The sequence below is a fragment of the Nelusetta ayraudi genome, unplaced genomic scaffold (genome assembly GCF_046127955.1).
Source record: "Nelusetta ayraudi isolate G7.1 ecotype Tasmania unplaced genomic scaffold, CSIRO-AGI_Nayr_v1 ptg000143l, whole genome shotgun sequence".
NCBI classification, from domain to species: domain Eukaryota; kingdom Metazoa; phylum Chordata; class Actinopteri; order Tetraodontiformes; family Monacanthidae; genus Nelusetta; species Nelusetta ayraudi.
The window spans coordinates 303,217-315,939 of NW_027466193.1; the positions used below are offsets into that span (position 1 = coordinate 303,217).

The window sequence follows — 12,723 nt, forward strand, 5'->3', positions numbered from 1 at the left end:
TATTAAATTTAGAAATCATAATGTAATCGCAAAATATTGTTCTCATAACAATCAGTCTTAAGATAAATGAACGGTTAACCATTTGACAGACAGATGATGATGATCTGTATGTCAATATTAGCTTGCTGAAGATGCGGTTAGAGTTTTAGAATTTATAATTTTTTTTTTAAATCAGTGTTTTAGGTGTTTTTCTATCAATTTATGTTGTTTTCACTTTCCCTGCTTATTGTCATTTTATGCGTGATTTAATGCTCTATTATGCTTATGCTCTTTTGCGCTGCACTTTTCTTCGATAAATTGGAATGCAAGACAGGAGCATTTCTTTGAAGAAATACGGCTTAGAACTATTGTTCCTAATGTGTCATTTAATGATTGCACCCTCGGTTTTAAATGGAACTGTGCTTCATGTTTAACCAGTGCAGTAATGGATAACTCAAGTAAAATTTAATGATTGTGATCAATGTCAATAAATAAATCTCAAATTCTTTTGGAATAAACATGTATGACAAATGAGCATAAGTTGCTTTGGTTGGTAAAATTGTGCTCACTGTTTCATAAAATTAGTGTTATACATTAATCATTTGCACTGAAGCTTGAAAAAGAGAATGAAGATTATTTATGTAACACAAACGTGCAGTTATGTTCAGTGAAATTCATCCTCTAAATTTGATCTCTTCCTTTCTGAGGCACAGAAGTACAGGGATTGATTGCAAGCCTTTCTGCGACGAAAGAGAATAGTGTCGATGAATAGTGTAGCTGCTGAAGTATCAGCCGTTTACAAGGACTGGATGTCAATTTTTAACTTTAAAACAAGTAGCACGACAGTCCAAAATGTATGAAGGTGTAAGAGATGTTCTACTTTTAAATCTGAGAGGCTTTGCCAAGAAGAAATGCACCAGTGCCATGTGTTGATTGTGGCTTTTCGCACCAATAGGAAGATTTGAAATGATACCAACTGGCATTACAAATGGTCCATTTGTGATCAACAGTCTAATTGTGACCTCCGGTCCAAATTAGATTGTTGGTATGTCTTATCGCCTTCCCAGTTTGGTTTGTTTAAGGGGCCGCCCCCCATTAAAAACACTTTCTATGGGCAGATGAATACTTGAGGTAGATGCAAGAGAGGGAAGAAATGTTCCATGACAACAGCCTGGCAAACAAAGACATTTTTACTTTAAGCATCTCAAACCAATTTTAGTCAAGAAACCGATATAACTAACAACACCACACGGCCTATGGAGATTCGACTGCTGGAAAAGAATGCAAAATTTTATCAGCACGGTAAAATGGGTAGTGCGGTAAACGACTACCCCAAAAAAAAGAGTTTCATTAAAATTTTGTGGAAACTTCTCTTTATTCCCACCATCCATAATTGATACTTTGTGTTCTCGGTTGGAAATGTGGCTTAAAAGTTTCTCTTTGCTTTTCATCAATTTTTTCTCTCTTTAGATATGTTTATGTGTGAAATGAAAAATTCTTGCCCCCAAAAATATATCTCGGGATTGACCCTGTATTTTCCCAGTGATGGTTCAGCGGTTGCCTATAGTTACACTGACAGTAAACAGGCTATCATGACGATGGCCTGGCTACAGGAAATGGTTTCTGTCATCCTCTGTTTCACTTCTCTTTCTGGATGAGAACTGGTTGGTTACGCGCCATAATTATGGGAATCAAAACAGAGCATCGTCTCGGCCTCTATTTCAGACACAGGCCTTGTTGATATTCTTATTTTTTTTTTATTTATTTATTTTTTTTTTACAGTGTATCACTTATAAAAACACAACAAGCATATAAGGTCTCTGAATTTATTTTTATTTCAAAAGACAAAAAAACACAAAAACAAAGTGGGTGTACAACAAATAGTTGGAAAATTTTTGTTTTTTTGTTTTGGAGGAAAAAATACATTCTGTGTCCTAATACTGATACTGAAAGGTTTTGTTTCTTACAGGGTCACAGGGTTGTTTTTTTTTTTTGTTGCTATTATTATGACTAAACTGTTACTGTATGACAGGAAATGGCTGTTTTTAAAGATGATAAAGGGGGTGAAAGTAAACATTTTGTACTTGGATACGCTAGAGCTTCGGAAGTCATCATTCACCCTTCCATGTGGTGTCTAGTTTCATTCCCACACAAACGTACATTACTGCTGCCATGACATGGGCAGCAGTGAGGACAAAATGTTTGGGTACACTGTGTTTTCAGGGCCAGTTTTGTTTCCCCCACCATTGTGTTATGTGTTGCATTCCTGCTTTTAGGCATGTGCCTCACAGTTGACTCATCTCAATGGAGTGTGAAGTTTTCGTGACTTGTTGCGCTTCTTTGCTGCCCTTCCCCCTCTCGTCTCGGATTACACATCTTCTCCCCCCTCCCCCTTTACCGGAACCAAAACACAGTTGAAACAGATTGGATGTGTATTGGATGATCTTTTTTTTTTTTTTATAAAAAAAAAATCAACAAGTAATGTCAGGTAAAAACGCGGATGGCTGAAACTTAATACATAAAACTTATCCAAAACCTTCCTGGTCAATAGTTGTTTCAAAACAAAACTAGTTCTATTTGTCTCTGTTTCCAAGTTTCAACACCCCTCCTCCCCCCCATGTCACAGGACATACCTGTTGTCTGTCAATAGTGATCTTCCTGTTTCCTCATTATGACACAGCAGCGTTGGCCAGTTTGAGTCAGCAAAGCCCTGCGACAAATTGGAAGGATTTCCCCAACGGGATTCAGGCACTCTGTGTCTCTTCAAAATGCACCACCATTTCAGAAATGACACTTTAGAGACACATCCATCTGTTTAATTCAAACCTCAAACCACACAAAACTTACAGGTCAAGAGCTCTTCCATCTGCTGTTTTCTTCCTGTCAGCCTGGTGTTTTGTTTCCCTGCATGTGGAAATTTACTGGACTTCAGATTTCTACACAGTGATTAACTTTTATGGTTGGCCTTTGCTCTCGGAGGATTGACTTCTATGTACCTCTGACTAATAAAAACAAAGAATAAACTTTTATGGGCTCCATGACTGAATCTTACCTATTACTGTGTGTATCAACTTCATGGTGAAGGCGCAAAATAGAAAAATATGATGTAAATATTAACATCACTTAACGTCATAAAATCACCACATTCCCTGCTTTCTTTCTTTTTTCTTTTTTCTTTTTAATTTTTTATAAAAAAGATATTTACATAAATATAGAAAATATGAGGCCAAATGTTGTTAAGTGTGACATCAAATGAAACCAAAAAAAGAAAAACGACAACTCTTGAACGGTACGAGCACGTTGACAGCGTGAGCGCGTACGTGCGCTACGTATGTGGAGAGCCCGCACGGACTAGAGGAGGGGGGGAGGGGGGCCCGAGAGCACAGCGATGACGTCTGCAGCACTGGCAGGAAGCCAAGAGGGGCGGCGCCTGACGTCATTGGCCTCTCATTGACAGTCACGGAGATATATAAGTGCCTCCGAACCTCGCACAGGCAGAAGGGATTCTTTGTAAAAACTTGAATTAAGCAAAACTAAGTAGAAACCTAGAACGACAAAGCCCGCTCAAAAGAAGAAAGGAGTAATTTAGATAGTTTAAAAACTTTTTCCCCCTCTCCCACAGCGATTTTTTTTCTTCTTCTGCCCTTTTTTTTTTGAAACCCCGGAACAAAGGACCCGCCGCCTCGTATTTAGAAGTTCGGCAGACAGACAAACGGCTCTTTACACACAACTTCAACTTCCGCCTCGCCACCGCTCAAGCTTTATGTATTTGGATTTGTCATTTTTGTCGCGTCGCCCTACTATGGTCATCATGGATGTTCCCGCAATCGACTGTGCGTCCCTGTGCGGCTGGTTGGGGGACGACGTCCCCGGCTGCCTCGTGTTGGACTGTCGCTCTTTCCTGTCCTTCAACCTGTCCCACATCTCGGGGTCCGCCAACGTCCGCTTCAGCACCATCGTCCGCCGGAGAGCCCGCGGCGGCCTGGGACTCGAGCACATCGTCCCCAACGAGGACACCAGGAACCGGCTGCTGTCGGGAGGCTACCAGTCCGTGGTGCTGCTCGACGACCGCAGCTCGGACCTGAGCCAGGCCAAGAAGGACGGGACGCTGATGCTCGCCGTCACGGCCCTGTGCCGTGACCCCTGCGGAATGCGGCTCTATATTTTGAAAGGTAAGAGCCAAGGTGATCGCTTTTTAAGACCCCATCCAATTGTTTCCCCCCTCGTTTCCTAACAACGAGGAAACAAATGCGGATTACAGCTGTCACCACAGCAGCTGCTCCGAAGTAAACAATGTTCCAAAATAGCCCCGATGAGCCGTTGTCACCGTTATCTAAACATGGAAATGTCTCTGCATCGTCCTGTCATTGGACTAACGCACGTTTTAAATGTTCTTGTCCCCTATTTTAGGTGGTTTTGAGACTTTTTCCAAAGAGTTTCCTGAGATGTGTGCCAAATCATCACCTCCACAAGGGCTCAGTTTGCCTCTGAGTTCCAGCCACCCAGAAACTGCAGACCCCAGCTGTAGTCCTTGCAACACTCCTCTATATGACCAGGTTTGTGCTTTCTTAATAATATTTTTAAATTAGCATTATTAGTCTTTATGACTGTGGATTGTTTTGGAATTGACTGAATGTATTTCGCTCTTCTCCTCAGGGTGGTCCAGTGGAGATCTTGCCCTTCCTGTACCTGGGCAGCGCCTACCACGCTTCAAGAAAAGACATGCTGGACATGCTGGGCATCACCGCTCTCATCAACGTCTCCGCCAACTGCCCCAACCACTTTGAGGACTCGTTCCTCTACAAGAGCATCCCGGTGGAGGACAACCACAAGGCCGACATCAGCTCCTGGTTCAACGTGGCGATTGAGTTTATTGGTGAGCACGCTGGCTTGTTTTGCCTCCTTCGCGCTTCCTTAACCGCCAAATGTGAAGCAGCCTGTCACAGCTGTCGCCCTGCCAAACCCCCATTGATGACACGGACATCCGCCCAACCCCCCTGGTGTTTGCTCCGGATTTAAATTTTAAAAAGTTCCCTCCAAAACCGACCAGCTGGTTTGGCACAGGCGCCCCGCTGCTTCATAATAGCGGTGACATCATCACCACCTCTCAGCCATAGAATGAGGGGCAACCCTCCTCCCACCCCCTTCCTGAATTGTGAGCCCTAAACTAGTTTTGTTGTGGGCTTGACTGGCTGCGATTAAATGGCTCCCCCCACGCCGCCCTTTGTTCCGACTGAACAAAAAGCAATTTCTCCTCAGTCGGTGTCGCTCCCAGTTCAATACCCCCAGCAGGAGTCTGTTCCCTTTCTTTGTCCATTCAGACTGCCTCCTTGGGGAATAGGCGCCCACCATCTCCCACCCCTCACCCTCTATTGACTGTTTTCTTGTATTTTAATGAAGACTAAGCAACTGAAATTGTCTTTCCCTCCCGGAGCATGCGGGCAGAATTTAAGGACTCTCACCTGACTCATATTATACAAAACTCTAACGTCTCTGATTTTCTTCTCCCCCTCCTCAACAGACTCTGTGAGAAACAAAGGAGGACGTGTCTTTGTGCACTGTCAAGCTGGAATCTCTCGCTCCGCCACCATTTGTCTCGCCTACCTCATGCGCACCAACCGCGTCAAGCTGGACGAAGCCTTCGAGTTCGTCAAGCAGCGCCGCAGCATCATCTCGCCCAACTTCAGCTTCATGGGGCAGCTCCTGCAGTTCGAGTCCCAGGTGCTGGCGTCGTCCAGCTGCGCCACCGAGGCGGGCAGCCCGGCCATCAACAACAACACGGTCTTCAACTTCCCCGTCTCCATCCCCGTGCGCGCCTCCGCCAGCCAGCTCTCGTTCCTCCACAGTCCCATCACCACCTCTCCCAGCTGCTGAGGGCTGTGCGGAGAGCAAAGACTATGCTTGGACTTGAACTCACAAGGGTCTCTTGCTGAAGACACTATAGGTTCAACAGTGATACTGGTATCACTGCTGAGAATGAGACTTTGTGTTTCGCATCAGATCTGCTTGCCAAATCTCAGTCTGAAGGCCTCATCATTTCAAAGGGGAGTGTCAAACGTTCCCATCAGGCAGTATTGAAGTTAAACCTCCCCAGAAACCTCCTAACAAAACAATTTCCTGCGTGGAAGTTGACGATTGATGTTCTTTATTGAAAGGACAGATACTATATATATTGTTTTTCATCTAGACAACTGCTTTTGATAATCATCATCACACAGTGTGGCCTTACAGTTGTCTCAGGGTGTTCAATCATCAAATGTAAAACGTTTTTTGCGTGCTGTCAAAGAGCGCAGACAAACTTTTTTCACCAGCTCGAAATTGCCACTTCGTCCGATGAACAATGAATGTATCCCCTCCCCTCCCCAGCGTAGATGGCACAGACTTTGGAGGTTTTGAATGGGTTGCCAAATCACAAAAAAACAAAACTCATTCCTTTTCAAGATATGACTGAACCTCGACGATCCTGACACATTGGGGAAATAGACCATGAAATACCTCATGTTTCTGTACTGTGTACCGCAGCGCTGAGGCTCACACAACTCTACTACAAGGGGACGCGTAGTCCTCGGTGACTGCATTCTGACGTATTTATTGAAGTAAAGTAATATATTTCTTAATCATATCTATTTTTGCATATTGTTTTTTATACTGTCAAATAAACGTCATTTGACTTTTGTACTTATCTTCAGTTGATTCTTCTCTCTCATTCTTTCCATCCCACTTTTTATTCATTTGGGCAGTATTTGTTTTTCTACCTAGTGAAGGTGCACAGTAAAGTATTGATACTGTTTACACATTTACAAACATTATATAGAATAAAATATATAGTATACTATAGTAATATAGATAAATACTTAATGATTAAATGTGTTTCTATATTAAAAGGCAGAAATATTACATTTATTTATCAAGTTAATTTATTGAAATGGGTTTAGTTTTAGCATGATAAAATAAGAGCAAATGTACAGCCACATTAAAAAAAAAAACTGAGATGACATATACTTTGCTTTATCTAATTCAGTCTAAAACAGTGAAGGACTGACAAAAGATTACAACATATTTTTTTATAGCAAAGCCCTGAACTTGAACAGCTTGGCAAATCCGATCCTTGCGACGGAATTCCAGCGTTCAACTTCGCCACAAGTTTGCCTTTGTGAAAGGCCCGACGTAATTCTATTAGCCATTGTCGAGGACACACTCCCTCACTAATATGAAGCCATCCGAGGGCAGGGCAACAGCGGGAGGCCTGGAGGATCAGCGGCAGAGCGCTCCTTCTGTCGCCACAATGGGAGCAGCTGCAAGGCGTTTGGGAAAAGTGTGGCAACCAAAGAGCATTCAGGGCTCAGTCAAGGACCGGCCTTGTGTCCAACGGCTCACACGCTCGCGGGGTGGCGGGGGGGCAGTTAGGATATGAAAGGGATAGGGATATGTTTTGGGTTGCAAATGAGCCAAAACACTGGCACTGACCCTTGGCGGGGTGTGAGAAAAGGGAGGAAAAACTTCCTCCAGAGGTAATGATGTCAAATGCTGATAGCCTGAGGATCGGCATTACACAAACAACACTGAACACTGGGAGCTCATTGAAAAGGGCAAAGAATTTCCTAATTCAACATCCAACTTCACTGACGTCTTGCCTGTCGGCAAAGCAAACAATTGAAACATTTGATTTTTTATTCATTTATTTATTTATTTATTTTTAGCAAATCATAACGATGCCTCCGTTATGAGGTGCCTCACCGGCTCCCTCAGACAGTCTGTGGTTTTGGTGACATATGTGTGAAGTGTGAACCCCCCCTCTCACCCCCTCTTCCTCCCTCCCACACCAACACAAAAGGGCCCACCCCCACTTTTGTGTCTTCAGATGCCCTGTCGTCAGGAGAAAGGCTGGGTGGCCGCGGCATGTGTGCCTGTGGCGTCTGTGTGTGTGTGTGAAAGTCGTTAGGCATCTTTTACAATCTGATGAGGAAACAGATCTACAGATGCCAAGGTGCTGTCAAAGTTGGCCTGGATCCTCCATCAGGGTGAAATATGGAGTGATTCAGTGTGAAAAGGGAAGTGCTAAAGTGCAGTTTCCTGTTACTGTTATATAAATTTTTTTTGTGTGTCTTTTATTCTCAAACTCACTGCTGTGTTCAGCCAGACCACTGACTAACGTCATCTTGTCATTTTCACCGTGTTGCCAATTGGCCGCTGCTTTTAGCAACTGAGATGTGACTCAACTTCAAAGTAATTTTAATTAACACAGTACTGAGGAAACAATGGTTATATAATGTGTCAGGCTGTGGTGCCAGAACAGGAAGAAACATAATCCCACCCCCCACTTTTTTCACCCCACTGCATCATCCAGTCAGAATCGCATGTGTTCAAGATGATGTAAGTTTTCAGCTCTTGTCCATAAACCTGACATGTGACACATTCTGTTCTTGGCCAAGTATGATGGATTTGACCAAACTTGGTTGGCGTCAGGAAGTGTTTTCGTCACACTTCGGATCAGGAATTTATAAAGTAAAGACATGTCAGGCTTAAAAGTTTACAAAGGCTTTCAGTGAGAGAATAAACCATCATCGCTTGTGTGAAAAGTTATGACTCTCAGTGCGTGTTTCACACTTCCTCTTGAACTGTTTATATGATTATGTGACGGTAGGAAGAAAACTTTGTGGGTGATTTTTATGGATTATGAAAAAAAAAATGCCTGCCTGATTGATGTGTAAACAAATGACGTGGAACCTGGCGCCCTCCAATACATATGGACAGATTATGGCAGTTTGTGGGTAATTAATGCAACTGCGTTCCTTTTGGTTTCCAGTTTTGTCCTGCTCAATATATGTGATACTTTTTAATACTAAAAGTGAAAATAAATGCTGTAAAAACCAAAAACCTTCAATGGACGTGACTGAAGCTGTCCATGAAAAATTGAACGTTGACATTTAAAGTCATCATCTACCAGGGAAATACAAATGCTCCATACCATACAAATATTTTAATATATCTACTATTTATCTATTAGGCTATCATATCTATCTACTCCATATACCTGGAACTTTGTGGCAATGACATGATAAACTGAAGAAAGTACATAAGATCATATTTGTGTCTGCTTTCAGTTTGTAGCAGTAGCTGTGTACAAGATGCTTTTCTCCCAAGAAAAGTACCTAAGTACACACTCGAATGAAAGCGAAAGTAACATGGAAAAGCTGTTGTGCCCACCCCCCCACCTTCAAAAATGTGGAAGACATCCATTTTCTCCTAAAATACTGTGAAAAAGATTTCCACTGTCGAACATACCAGTCATTTTTTTTTCTTAGTATTATTTGGTTATTTTGTTAGAGTAAATATGTTGTGCACAGCTAATGACGATGGGCTAACGATGAGGGGAAGAATAAAGTGCTGGAAAATCCTTACTTCAGCAGTTCAGTTTGTTTTCAACACAAACGATAAAAGGGGAACCAATCTGAATTATATAAAAAAAAAAACCTCTCATATCAATATTCCAGCAAGTTGGACGAAGCAGCAAACGCTCAAGTTTCCCCACGTGGAACTTCGTCTGGAAGGGCAATTTAGGTGTCAGAGTGGAGAATCCTGAGTATTCCCACCTCTAATTACATTGTGCCTGAGAAGTGGGTTAAGACCCGTGCGCACATACGCACGTCGTGACGAACGCGGCCAATATTCCGAGTGAAGATCTAGCTGCACACTGATGACATGGCAGATTGCTCACCTGCGCTAAATCTCTAAGAGGATTACAAGTGTGATGGCGAAACCTCTCTAAAGTCTCCGGGGCAAACAGTCTGTTGTGCCAGATGCCATATCTTGAGTGAACGCTTCTTACGGCGTCGGGAATGTTAAACCCAAACCTGCTTACAAACCTTTCCAGCGGATAAATTGACCTCACACACACACACACACACACACACACACACACACACACACACACAGTCAGCTGAGGTAAACCTTCGAAGGTTGCAGCTGAGCCAGACGAGCCGCCGTTTGCGTGACCTGCGCTGGAGATAAGGCCCGATGTGTGACGTGATAAGCGGAGGCTTGTGTAGCGCAAGGAAAACATTCTGTAGGTCTGCAGAGAAGTGGCTTTTCCTCTCCGGCAGACCTCCCCTTCCTTTAACAACCCCGTCTGGAATGTCAGATGACGGTGGAAAGGAACAATGTCGGAACCTGCAACTGTGGCATCATTCAAGGCATCTCTGCAGACGGCCAACGACGTTGGCGTGCCTGCGTGCGTCTGTGGTATGTGCGGCCTGTTTTCTGATAAGGCTGTCCTGCGACGTCACATGAAAAACTTTTGCGTGGTAATTCTTAAAAAAACAAAACAAAACAAAACAACAAAACAACTGTTTTGCGATCACAAATCTGCTTCAAACAGCTGATAATCTGTCATGTTTCTCAATGAAAGTCTGAAGAAAGCCCCCTCCAAATCCCCCACAGAGCCTCGATGGCCATGCTGTATCTGCACACAGAGCTCTGTATTTTTCCACTCAATGGAGGAACGGGGTTGTGTTCACAAGCAGGAGCGAGATCCTGTGTGGAGCACTCGAGGAATGTCTGGCATCCCGTCTCATACACTGCCTGCACTCTGAGCGGATGATGTCACACGCACAAAAAAACATACATATGAGCCGACATAAATCACACCAGGCCAACATAAGTGCTTGGTGAAGGCGGCGCAACCGAGATTCACGTTCGAGCACTAGATCAGCCACTGTCATACAAGGAACCTGCAATTTCCAAAGATTCATACTCGATCGGCCTCTTTTTCTTTTCTTTTTTTTTTTTTTCCAGCCCCATTGATGTAGTTGCACCAGAAACATAAATCCTACTTGAGAGGTTTCAGGGCCTGTGGCCAAAGCAAGCATGGGACATCCTGAATCCAAACACCAGCCCTTTTCCGTCATGTCACATGGATACAAAGACTTTCCTACAAAAATCAGATCCCATGATCCAAGTGCAGCTGTGGAAATGCTCATATGGTTTGGCTTGTGGTGTGAAGGTGTAACAAATTATTGTTCTTCTGCCCGAAGATACTGCGATTGGCTTTCATTGCGATTCGAGCTTATCATGCTTGAATCGCCGGGCTTCAAAAGTGAGGAAATTTAAAATCTGCGGACTGAGCCGATTGTGGCCTACATTGTGCTCTTGTGTTAGGAGCCTTGATAAAATGATTTCCCTGCATACATACACACTGGTATTTTAAAATGGGACTCACAGAGTTAACTACTTTATTCAATATAGAGCAATTTTTTTTTGAGTCAACTGAACACTTTTTTCAGTTCTAAATATTTTTAAAAAGTAAAAAAGTATATATATATATATACACATATAAAAGCTTCAGCTCAGTTTTCATTTTTCCATATATGAGTCAAACTGTTTATTCTGTTTTTCATACAAAACCAGTTTGTGTTTGGGTGAAGGGAAATTAGTTAAGTCTGTTGCACTGACAAGTCAATGACTAGTCATTCGCGAAGACTTATTTTGAATCCCAGTGCCATCTAGAGGACATCAGAGCGTGTTACGTTTGCAGAAAGCAGTAATTTATTTGTGAAGGAACATTTTACTTTTATTTAAAAAACAACAACAACAACAAACATTCAGGCTGAGAATGAATGAATGAGAAGAGAATGAGAGCTTCATATTGATTTTTCTCTCTCACATGATCAGTGATGAGTGGACAGTCTTGTGTTTGTGAAACTCTGTTGACAGGAGATTGTAAAATGATAGGCTTAAGTGTCGGAAAATCAACTGCCCAATTGTGACGCACAGAAACGTGCAGGAGCGGGAGGTCTCAGACAAGCCCGGCCTCGGAGACCCGACAGCCTTTTCAAATTCAAACTGCAGGCCAATAAAAAAGCAGAGAAAGTGGGGATGAATAGAGGAAAACTGCTGTGCTCAGGTAAAAGTCAGAGGAGACCATACTATTGGTCAATCGGCAATTCAAACGGTTGGCCTTCAAGAAGTGGTATTAATGAGTAACACTGCTGATGTGAAGTGCCACAAATAGCTTTTCAGGGTGAACTATGCCCACAAGAGATAAACAGTTGATTGAAAGTTAATTATTGATATTATTAACTGGAACATGTACTGCTTAAAAACAACATCAAGAAAAAGTTAGAATTAAGGACAGCTTTTTTTTTCTTCTGCAGTGAAAAAAAAAAATGTCACGTGACAATTTTAACAAGTTTGCCCATTTGGGATATTGATTAATATCAATGTTTCCACAGAAATAGGACATATTTACTTTTTCTGAAGAAATGTGTAAAAGCTTTAAAATACTGAACACATTGTACATTTAAGTAGATAAATGAACAGTACAGGCTGCATATGCTGTATATCCTGTATTATCCATTCGAAAATGAGAAATCGCTTCTTTCAGAACGCACACACACGTTGTATAACCAAATTGTCCAAGCTTTTCTGAAGGACAGAAAAGCTTGAAATTGCTGATTAGCTTTACAGTTTTACGGTTGTTACAAGTTCAGACACACTAAAACACACGTTATCTGTGACGGTCCTCGGGTTGTCCGTGTCGTTGGAGTCTAGTTAAGTTAAGGCAACTGGGAGAATAACCACTTGAGTTGCCTTAACTCAACCCCTGAGACTAAAACACACGTTGTACTCATAATCGTTCAAATTCTTCTCTCCTTGCACTTCTCGATGCCTGGGGACCAGGTTCAAGGAGCGCCCCCTTGAGGCTGTATTTGCTGGCGGCTGGAAATCACGACAGTCTGTATAGGA

General features: G+C 42.6%; 1 protein-coding gene and 1 long non-coding RNA gene across 2 annotated transcripts; one reads left to right on the plus strand and one right to left on the minus strand.

The window, feature by feature from the left end:
* Positions 1-1,849: 1,849 nt before the first annotated feature.
* LOC142879707 (uncharacterized) lies at positions 1,850-3,103 on the minus strand. Its single transcript, XR_012925339.1, has 3 exons — positions 2,827-3,103; positions 2,613-2,740; positions 1,850-2,371 (listed from the first exon to the last, which is right to left on the minus strand). It is a non-coding gene; the product is annotated as an uncharacterized LOC142879707 (long non-coding RNA).
* A 359-nt stretch (positions 3,104-3,462) lies between these two features.
* Positions 3,463-6,662, plus strand: dusp1 (dual specificity phosphatase 1). Its single transcript, XM_076013117.1, has 4 exons — positions 3,463-4,151; positions 4,390-4,535; positions 4,636-4,855; positions 5,501-6,662. The coding sequence occupies exons 1-4, from the start codon at positions 3,743-3,745 to the stop codon at positions 5,851-5,853; spliced, it is 1,128 nt and encodes a 375-aa protein (XP_075869232.1). The 5' UTR covers positions 3,463-3,742; the 3' UTR covers positions 5,854-6,662.
* The last annotated feature ends 6,061 nt before the right edge of the window (positions 6,663-12,723 follow it).